General features: G+C 43.6%; 1 protein-coding gene across 1 annotated transcript; it reads left to right on the top strand.

Annotated features, from left to right (window-relative positions):
* The first annotated feature begins 1,182 nt into the window (after positions 1-1,182).
* APOC2 (apolipoprotein C2) lies at positions 1,183-10,372 on the top strand. Its single transcript, XM_069948235.1, has 4 exons — positions 1,183-1,338; positions 7,553-7,630; positions 8,266-8,416; positions 10,122-10,372. Exons 2-4 carry the CDS (start codon positions 7,579-7,581, stop codon positions 10,207-10,209), a joined length of 291 nt encoding a protein of 96 aa, XP_069804336.1. The 5' UTR covers positions 1,183-1,338; positions 7,553-7,578; the 3' UTR covers positions 10,210-10,372.
* The last annotated feature ends 244 nt before the right edge of the window (positions 10,373-10,616 follow it).

Raw genomic sequence — 10,616 nt, 5'->3', positions numbered from 1 at the left:
TATTACAGGGAGCCATTGTCTGCTGAATCCGGCCAATTTGGGCAGATATTGCTCCGTGTAATAAAGACAATAATCATCCAAGTAGCCGATCATCGGCTGATCATTGTCTTTCAAGATGTTTGAAAATCACCGACCACTTACTGCTTATCGCTGCGTGTAATAGGTGATGCATAGCTGATGGCTGATGAAAAGTGAATAGAAAATAATAAAGATGATGCTTACCTGTCCACATTTCCCCAGTGTCCTCCTGGCTTGTTTCTGTGTTTCCACCGACCACAGCAACGTGTGACATTTCCGAACAGTGACAGGTTGCTTAGCCAATTGTTGGCCAAGACGGGACAGTGCCACAGCCAGTGAGTGGATGGGTGGTCTGTCACTGAAGAGACAACTTCAGATGAGTCAGCCGTGGCTGGTGTCAACAGGGGACAGGCAGGAGGACACTGGGGGAGCATGGACAGGTAAGTATAATCTTCATTATTTATATATAGTGACAAAGTGAACCTAAAAACAAGGGCTAATGATCACTGCCACACAATTATTGAGCCATGTAATAGTATCTGTAAGATCGGGCCATGTAATACCGGCCTAAGGATCCTATTAGAAGCGATGTTTAACGATTAACAATAAAAAAAAGAGATCTTTGAAATTGTTTACCATATTACACAGTTCAATTGTTTACTCCATCTGATCTCAGCAAATGAAGGAACGATGTGAAATTACATCAGAATGTTTAACTGTTCCAGGTCCAGGGCTTAAGCAGCCCTGCAGTTCCTAACACAGCCATTGGTGGCATAAGGGCTTACTGCTTCCACACAATGTAAAAAAAAACAAAAACTAAATATTTATAAAATAAAAAGCTGGAATACACCTGGGCCCTAAGTTAAGGGATCTACCCTGGTACCATTGCAGGTATTATATGTCCTGACCATCAGAGAGCAATCAACTAGGGAATACGGCATAAAAATGATATACCTATTGTAGTATGCAAAATGCTGATACTGACACAGACATACGGGTCTGAATGCAGACACAGGTGAGAGGTATCCGACCTCTGGACAATGAGCTCACTGTTTGCTTGGACTTAGAACCTCAGACCTGACAACACAACGGGAAGAGTATATAACAATGTGACCCATGAGCCTGGTGATACTACGGGAGAGGTAAGGATGGTGGGGAAGGCAAGGATGAGGGGGCATATTATAAGAAGCTAGAATGGCTATAGACCTATATCATTGTTCATACCAGATCACTGACACAATGTATCCTCCATGTTTAACTACATAATATGTTGGAATTATTTCTTTCCCACAGATCATCTATATCCGGTTTATTTCTAAGGTAAGTTACCATCGAAATGAGTAGGATATGAGCGTGAATTGGGACATGTGCCGATCAATGTACTGGTAGCTAAGGTGTTACTTATGTTTGGATTCATGTTTACAACATTTGGATCAATAGTAAATCTATAGGACATATATAGGATCATATATATATATATATATAATATTATATTATATTTATATATATTATATATATATTATATAATATAATATATTATATAATATATAATATAATTATATAATATGATGTATTATATAATATAATATATATAGTATTATATATTTATTATTTATATATTATTATTTATATATTATTATATATTATTATATATTTTTGATATATATAATTTTTTAAAATAGTTTTAGCTTTCTTAGTGACCACCTTTTACAGCAAAGAAGATGGCAAGGCTGCAACATATTGTAATATAGACTGTGCTGATGTCACATTGCAGTCACTTAATTTTGGGCTAGGGCTTCGTGGCTATTTTCATATTGCACTACCAGGAACCACCATGCTGCACTGCCTGGTTTTGGACCCCAAACAGAAACCCCAGCGATCAGTGATTGATGACCTAACCTGTGCATGGGCCATCAATCATATTAACCTGGGAGACCCCTTTAAGTAAATGTAATAGCAACTCATCTGCATTGGCACAAAGTATTATAGGATTATATGGCCTCTGCGTACAGTCATATATTAATATTATTTAAGAAATACTGAATGCTTGGAAGTACACATCTATAATATGGGTATGTGCATGAGGCTTTATGTGATTGCTTATGTGTATGTTCACATGTACTATATCACCGCAGATTTGATGCTGTCTTCAGGTATTAATAGTGATTTATGCAGCATTTAATCCACGGCATATACAGTGGTACCTTGGTTTAAGAGTAACTTGGTTTAAGAGAGTTTTGGTTTAAGAGCTCACAGCTTTTCAAAATTGTGACTTGGTTTAAGAGCATTGCTTTGGTTTAAGAGCTCACTGTACTGGGTGGGAGGGCGAGTGGAGGAGGGGCATGGTCTGCATAGCGGGGTCTACAGCTCTGTACTCTGACCCAGGAAGTCTCCCTCATCTTCCAAATCATAGCAGATCCACTTCAGGCTGGGGCTTACATCAGGGGACAGGACTCTGGAGGTAATCTCTCCATAGCTGTAACCCCTCTCTCCCCGGACAGAGAGTGTTGCATGTATGTGCCCACATCTGCCCTGCTCATTCCTTCATGCTCCCTGCAGTCTCTGTCAGCCCTTGTGTTTCCCATCCTCTCCATTACTGTACAGTAACTTATAATATCACATATTCTGCTGTTTCTGAATGTTTGTTTCATTAGTTTTACATGTTATTCAGAATAATAAATCGGTATTTTTGGGGTGTGGAACCAATTGTCTGCATTTCTATGATTTCTTATGGGGAAACTTGCTTTGGTATAAGAGTGGATTTGGATTACAAGCACAGCTCCGGAACGGATTATGCTCGTAATCCAAGGCACCACTGTATATATGTGAACATACCCTTATACCATGTTTTCTTTAAAGACCCAAAATCATTCACTGAAAACATAGGAGGGGGATCAAATATATATATAATATATCACCCCTTATCTGCTGATGACTTCAGCAAGAAAAAGTCACCTCTTGTGTTCCGGGTCACTGAGATAATTCTGATAAAGAAGAAAATGCTGAGCCGTGCGAGAACTTTGCACTGAGCATGCTGAGTACATATATTTTTGTTGATTTGTTGAGTATATCACCCTGTATATATCTATTATGGGGAGTCCAGGCTCTATTATAAGGGTAGATCCAAGACGCGGGATTGCTGTAATAATGTCTCTTAGATTTCATCACCTAAAAGGGCTGACCACTTCCTCTTACCACCGAATGTAAACACCCTGTCCTTCCTTGGAATCATCACAGACAGATATGTCTATAGTTACACAGAGGCTCGGACGCAAAGGGTGTGAGGACCCTCTGCTGGGACTGAGCTCTTACACAACAATGTGGCCGTTCCACAGTAGGGCTTGTCCAGGTCCAGCAGAAAGGAACTTACTTACTAAAAATGTTCAGCCCTTATATGCAATGATATCATCAGAGCTGATGTCGGAGAAATGCGAATGCAATGTTATATGTAGGATGGACAGGGTGGTAGAGCATGTGACTCCTATGGGGACCTTGGAAAAAACCAGGGGATCCAGATCAGTTGGTTCCATAAGGGAAATCTAAGGGGCTGGGAACTGGCCCAATGGTCCTGGAAAATGTGCGGTAAAACAAATAACTTGGCTTTCTAATGTAGGTGGTAAAACACTATAATGCAGGGTCCACTTTAGGGTCTTATTACTGATGGGCAATGTAAATAAGCATTGACCCCATAGATTGGTGGTAGCCTATGAAAAGACTGGACCAACGTGTGGGCAGCACCTCCACGATGGTCCCTGAATTGGTCTTAGGGCCTTATTCCACAGGAGCGATAATCGGCCGAATTGGCCCCATTCAGCCTGATTCGGACGATTATCACTCGGTGGAATAGAGAGAACGATCAGCCGATGATTGTGTCATCGGCTGATCGTTCATTTATGCCCCTTTTCCACGAGTCGTTTGGAGGAGCAAACGAGCGCTATTAGCGCTCGTTTGCTCCTCGTTCCCCGCTCGCTGACGCCGCTATTCAACGCGGCTGCAGCGAGCGGGTGAGTGCGGGAGGGGGCGGCAGGGAGCTGCGGGGGGGCTGCCCGGGGGATCGATGATCGTCCGGGCAGCCCATAGGATATAGCAGCGTCTGCTGCCGATTCTCCTATTCAACGGAGCGATGGCAGTAGATCGCTGCTATATCAGTCGCTTGTTTTTCAACATGTTGAAAAACAAGCGACTGCAACGATCAGCCGATCGGCCGAATACGAACGATATTGCTCCTTTAAACGACCCGTGGAATAGGGGCTTTAAGGCCCTATTCCACGGGTCGTTTAGAGGAGCAATATCGTTCGTATTCGGCCGATATCGGCCGCTACGAACGATATTCGTCCCGTGGAATAGAGTGCAACGATCAGCCGACATCGTTCATGTCGGCTGATCGTTGCAGTCGCTTGTTTTTCAACATGTTGAAAAACAAGCGACTGATATAGCAGCGATCTGCTGTCGTCGCTCCATTGAATAGGAGCATCGGCAGCAGACGCTGCTATATCCTATGGGCTGCCCGGACGATCAGCGATCCCCCGGGCAGCCCCCCCAGCAGCTCCCCGCCGCCCCTCCCGCACTCACCCGCTCGCTGACGCCGCGTTGAATAGCGGCGGCAGCGAGCGGGGAACGAGGAGCAAACGAGCGCTAAAAGCGCTCGTTTGCTCCTCCAAACGACTCGTGTAATAGGGGCATTAGGTTTAAGGGCCCTATTCCACCGGACGATTAGCGTTTGCATAATCGTTAACGATCTCAAACAACCGCTATTGCGAAAGACCTGAAAACGTTCACTCATTTCCATGGAACGATAATCATTACTTATGATCGTAATTGCGATCGTTTTTCTTCGCTATTTATTCGCTATTGGGTTGGTATCTATTGCAAACGACCGAACGATGTCTTATTCAATGCGAACGATTTGCGAACGTTTTGCGAACGAGCAACGATAAAAATAGGTCCAGGTCTTATAAAGCGATCAACGATTTCTCGTTCGGTCGTCAATCGTTAACTACATTTCAACCGAACGATTATCGTTAAGATTCGAACGATTTAACGATAATCTGAACGATAATCGTCCGGTGGAATAGGGCCCTAAACCTAAAATCATCGTTCGCCACCCACGCATCGCGGGGGCGAGCGACAATTAAAGCAGAGCAGCATACATTACCTGCAGGGCTTCTTCTTCGCTCCGTCTTCCTCCCCGAGTCCCGCGCGCAGCATCAGCTCCGGAGCGGCCTCACTGAGCTGTCAGACCGCTCAGCCAATCACTGGCCAGGACCGCCGCGGCCAGTGATTGGCTGGGCGGTCTGACAGCTCAGTCTGGCTGCTCTGGAGCTGATGCTGCGTGCGGGACCCGGGGAGGAAGACGGAGCGAAGAAGAAGCCCTGCAGGTAATGTATGGTGCAAGGGCTGCAAGGACATCGGTAACTATGTCCCTGCAGCCCTCGCTTACCGATCATCGGGGCCGTAGAATAGGCCTAGTAAACGAGCGCCGATCTAGCAGATCAGCGCTCGTTTACATTGTTGCTCGGCCCGTGAAATAGGGCCCTTAGAGCCTTTTGCTTTCATCATTTGTCAGCCGCCCATGACCTATTACATAAGGAGATATGAGGCGATAAAGGATGAGTTTTTAATAGGTTTTCAACAAGTTAGAATCAAAGCGACTTTGTATCCACCAATCCCCCCACCAAACCACTAGTAAGTGTATGTGTGAGTGAGTGCTTCCCTGTCGTGTCTTTTAAAATGAGTGTCTATGCCCCAGGTCTGCAACGCCTCTCCTTCCTTCCTCCCCACCCTCCTCTTTATCAGGAACACCCCCTGGCAGGATTTCTATTCAACGCTCTTCTAAACGGTGCACATGGGTCGCTATGGCACAAGGGCAAGAGCTGCAGAGGGATCATTAGCTATGTTGAAAGACAGGGATCAGCTGATGATCGGTTCCTTGGCTGATCATTGTCTTTATTATTAGGCAGAGCGATATCTGCCCAAATCGTCCAGATAACCCCTCCATGTAATAGGTCCCTGAGCCTGGATAACCCCTTTAATGCTGACCTGATCTGAGACATTTGAAAGCAAGTAAACAAATGGTCAAAAACCAAGACTTCAGAACAGCCTAATAAAAGGATCTATCATTATAATATGCTCAGGGGTATAGACAAGGCGTCATTTGGTCAATGAGCCAAGGTACAAATGCAGAAAAGTATGAGAAAATAAAAACTACCCCAAAACCCATCAATGTATAAAGCATTTGAGTGGCAGGAATCCATAGGGTAAAGCCATAAAAACAGGCAGGCCGGCAGGGGTGTGGGGGAAATTAATAAACTATATATACTTACCAGTCCTCATGCCTCCGTAGCATCGTTCCCGGGTCCCACTGATGGCCGCCAGCTGTTAGTTTCTGCTGGAATCTGAGAACATCATGGCCTGGCTGAGCGATTGCCCTGATTGGCTGAGCAGGCAACCACTGAGCCGAGTACTTGACAATACACCCCGGAGAGCTGCAGGAGATTATCTTTGTTCAAAATAAACATTTTATATGTTGCAAAACTGTGGTCCATGCCCCTACCCCCCCCCCCCTCGCCGATATTTGGTCTTCTCTGTGTTAAAAAAAAAGAGACCAAACACAGGAAGTCCCAGTCCTTTGTGCGCTCTGTTCTTCATACAGGTTGTATATCAACTGAGAGCAATTGACTTATGCTAATTATATTATCAGCTCTGCAGCTTCCAAGGAGACAATGTGTTATGGAACAATTCAGTCAGTATAATGTCACTGTGCAGGGGCATAGTAAGGATTCACGGGGCCCGATAGAACATTTTTTTAAGGGGTCCCCCTCTCCTACGCACAACACAAAGATCTCTTTGTCTTCAGCTTGTTAACCCTTTTTTGTGTTGCAGCATGTAAATAAACACTGGGTCTTACACACTGCAGGACATAAGGGGTTAAGCAGAAGGACACACGCTCTCACCTTCTCCCCTGGGCCCTCCTCCTGCACGGGCCCCATTTTAACTGCCCACCCTGCCTCTATAATAGCTACACCACTGTCACTGTGTGGTTTCCGAGAACTCCTAGGATTCTCTGCGCAGCATCTGTACACATCAAGACTTATCCTGCTCTATGCACTTTCAAGAATGGTTGTTAGTCAGTATCAAGTCATGTCTGTGAGCGTGCAAAGGAATGGGACTTCCTGTGTTTGGTCTCTATTTTTGAACAGAGAAGTTACCAAATATTGGCACGGAGCACGGATCACAGTTTGATAGGAAGGGAGCCACCTATTGGCCATATTTATAATGTTTATTTAGACATAGAAAAGGTAAATAAATAAAGTGCTTGCAATCATAACCCAGTTGAAAAAAAAAAAAGTTCATGGCCATGTCTTCTTAACATAAGTCCTATAAGGGATAAATAGATGGCATGTCCTCTATAGATTATAACAAATGCCATATATGATGAAGGGTCATGGGTGTGTTTTTGTTACAGCAATGTATAAAGCACTATGCTAATGTATCCAAAAAATATATAACTGTCCTATCTAAACCCGTGTTGTAGGTCACCAGTGCATATTGTACCAGATCATGAGAACACAACTTTTAGCCATTTCCCTCATTCTGCTGCTCATCAGCACAGGTCAGTATCATCAATTTACTGCATACTGGGTCACTATTATTTAACTATTATATGAGAACAATTAAATGATTATATTATAGGTCGATCATCTATTAGGAAAAGCAGAGTGTAGTTTTAAATAATATCCTTCCCTCTGAAGGATTTTGTACATCCCTACTTTACATAGGCGGCCTATTGATTTTAATTGGTAGTATGTAATGCTTCATTTCACCTGTGGTGGCGCTGCAGAGATAGCGAACACCTGCTGGCGGTTTTTTTCTTAGATTACAGCTGATTGTCTGGTGTCACCGCAGTAAGATAATGGTGGGATCGACTTACTGTCTGGGAAAATGGGTTGTCTAAAGAGAACATCCCTTTTATTGGAATATGTATAGGATTGGTATGTGGCAGTGGCATCTTTTGAGGTCAGGGTACAAACGTGACTCCTACACTAACAATATATACTCTCGTATGTGTTAGTCTTGTAATAGAAGGAGACTTTTCAATATCCAAATTACTTGGGTCACATGCTGCCATGTTCAATCTGATGATGTCCTACTGCTCAGGGTCTATGTAGTCGAATTACTCAATTACACGGTAGGATATTGAAGTAGCATTCAAAATATCTTCAGTATCCTTCAATGTTGTCTTTGCAGGAATTGAGAGTTACAGGATACAGAAGCGGGAGGCGCCCTCATACATCTCACAAGCTAAGGACATGTTGAATTTTGCATGGGGAGAAGTCAGTGATAAAACTCAGCAACTGATTGACAAGGCGAGATCCACAGGAGTGGAGGATAAAGTTAAGTAAGTACACTATAGTATAAAAGAATAAACTGATTACTATTATATTTCTTCAGTTGACTTTTTACAATAGATTTGCCAGTGTCCGGAGTATTGACTGGCTCAGATGGAAAGTGTCATCGCATAGGTCCTTGGCCTCAAGTGTCATCCATGGCCGCAAATGAGTGGCAATCAGCGATATCGGCGTTAGTTTGCAGTGTTATCAGATGGCATGATTAATTGAGTGGCCCGGCCATATGAATGATTGTTGTGTTGTTCGTGCGGCCATTAACCTTTATTGTTATCAACCATAGGATAGGATACATAAGATGCAATCAGCCAACGATTGGGTGTTTTCCCATTGATCGGCCCCATAGAAATCAGTGTTTCTAGGAATGCTTGTTGCTGATAATTGGCCTGTGTAATTGTCCATTTAAACAGAAAGATTATCTGACAGATTTTCTGCCAAAGATTTGAAGCCAAAGCCAAAAACAGACTATAAACAGAGGTCAGGTCATAAAGGAAAGCCTGAGATTTGGCTTCAAATCTTTGGGTACTATTACACGGAACGATAATCGGCTGAATCGCCCTACCCGGCCGATTATCATTCCATGTAATAAAGACAACGATCAGCCGATGATCGTTGTCATCAGCTGATCGTTGATATAGGTTCTGACCTATTATTGTCAGGCGCTGACCGCGCACCGCTACGTGTAATAGCGGTGCACGTCTGGCGCTGACGATTAGCAAAGAAGAATACATTACCTATCCAGGCTGCAGGGCTCCTCTTGCTCTGTGCTTCTCCCCAGGTCCACCCGATCCAGCTTCAGAGCGATCTGTCTCAGCTGACCCAGGATAGCTGCGGCCAGTGATTGGCTGAGGGGCCTGTCAGCTGAGACAGATCGCTCTGAAGCTGGAGCACGCGGACCCAGGGAGAAGCACAGAGCAAGAGGAGCCCTGCAGCCTGGATACGTAATGTATAAAGTTTAAACAAGAACTGCAAGGGCATCGGTAATGATGTCCCTGCAGCCTTTGTTAAACGATTAACAGGCCGTCTAATACACCTGCTAGATTGGCGCTCGTTTACATTTATTATCGGGCCTTAATTGTCCCATGTAATAGAACCCTTTGGCAGATAATCTTAAAGTGAATATGTGCCACTGGACACAACCCCCGTCCCCAAAAAAACAATACCATGTCTTGCTCAATCCATGCGTGATCTCCTGGGGCCAGTATCCAATCTAAAAACAACTCCAAATAATTCCAGTGGCGCATTTTAAATGAGGCAGGAGCAAAATACCGGCCTTAGGAGACAGACCCCGGGACCAGGCATGGATTGAGCAAGACAAGAGAACGGTACTGACATTTTGGGGGTCGTTTCAGGCAATTCCACATTAAAAGTTACTGAGCTCTCAAGTATAAATCATTCTATTGCTAATGGTCTAGGAAGATTACATGGCTGTTTGCTTAAAGAGGCTGACAAAAGAGACCAATCCCATTTCTCATTATAGAACCTGGGGAAAAGTGAATGCCTGAAATGAACCGTTCTCTGTGCAAAATCTACAGTGTGAGGAGCAGTCTCTGCCCCCTACTACGGGCATATAGAAATGGCTATCCTAAATAGTCAACCCCTTCAATGTTATGCAGCAGCTGTTTGCAATAGACGTGGCTATGCACAGTTGACCACGTAGTGTATACCTTATACTGATCCAACTTTTTTTTTTTTTAGGGAATATTATGAAAAGGGAACATCTGCTGTCTCAACCTACTTCAACATCCTGTCTGACCAGGCGTACCACTGGTGGCATGGAAACTAAGCTACCTACAGCCGTCAGCTATACAGTAGCCTCAATGAGTTAAACAACAACCTTTTGTCATATTCCAATGCAATGTTTTCCAAAATGTTTTTTTCCCCCATCTTGTTATAAAATGACACCTAGTTAATTGTGATAAAATAAATACCTTTTTTTGCACATATAAGTCTTTTTATCATTACAGGTGTTGGTTTTTTAGAAATATATTATGTATGATTCTATGTAGTATGCAGCTCCATTGATTAATTGTGATTGGATATCTGGATTATTGGGTTGGAACAGAATGCATGGAACTGGAGAGTATTTAGAGAGAGCTATTGGTCAGAACCAGAGTATCAATCAGGTGTGACAATCCGGAAGAAACATACAAAGGTAGAGTTGGGGTTTAGGCCAGAAGTCAAAACCAAAAA

The sequence above is a fragment of the Dendropsophus ebraccatus genome, chromosome 12 (genome assembly GCF_027789765.1).
Source record: "Dendropsophus ebraccatus isolate aDenEbr1 chromosome 12, aDenEbr1.pat, whole genome shotgun sequence".
Taxonomy (NCBI): Eukaryota; Metazoa; Chordata; class Amphibia; order Anura; family Hylidae; genus Dendropsophus; species Dendropsophus ebraccatus.
The sequence above is the reverse complement of the archived record's forward strand: the minus strand, read 5'-3'. Positions and strand labels throughout refer to the sequence as shown.

What these genes read in the sequence shown, in the direction of transcription:
- APOC2 (XM_069948235.1), top strand. Translation starts at nt 7,579, where the DNA reads ATGAGAACACAACTTTTAGCCATTTCCCTCATTCTGCTGCTCATCAGC. An exon ending in TCTGCTGCTCATCAGCACAG is followed by an intron (nt 7,631 to 8,265) that starts GTCAGTATCATC and finishes TTGTCTTTGCAG; the next exon opens with GAATTGAGAGTTACAGGATA. An exon ending in GGAGTGGAGGATAAAGTTAA is followed by an intron (nt 8,417 to 10,121) that starts GTAAGTACACTA and finishes TTTTTTTTTTAG; the next exon opens with GGAATATTATGAAAAGGGAA.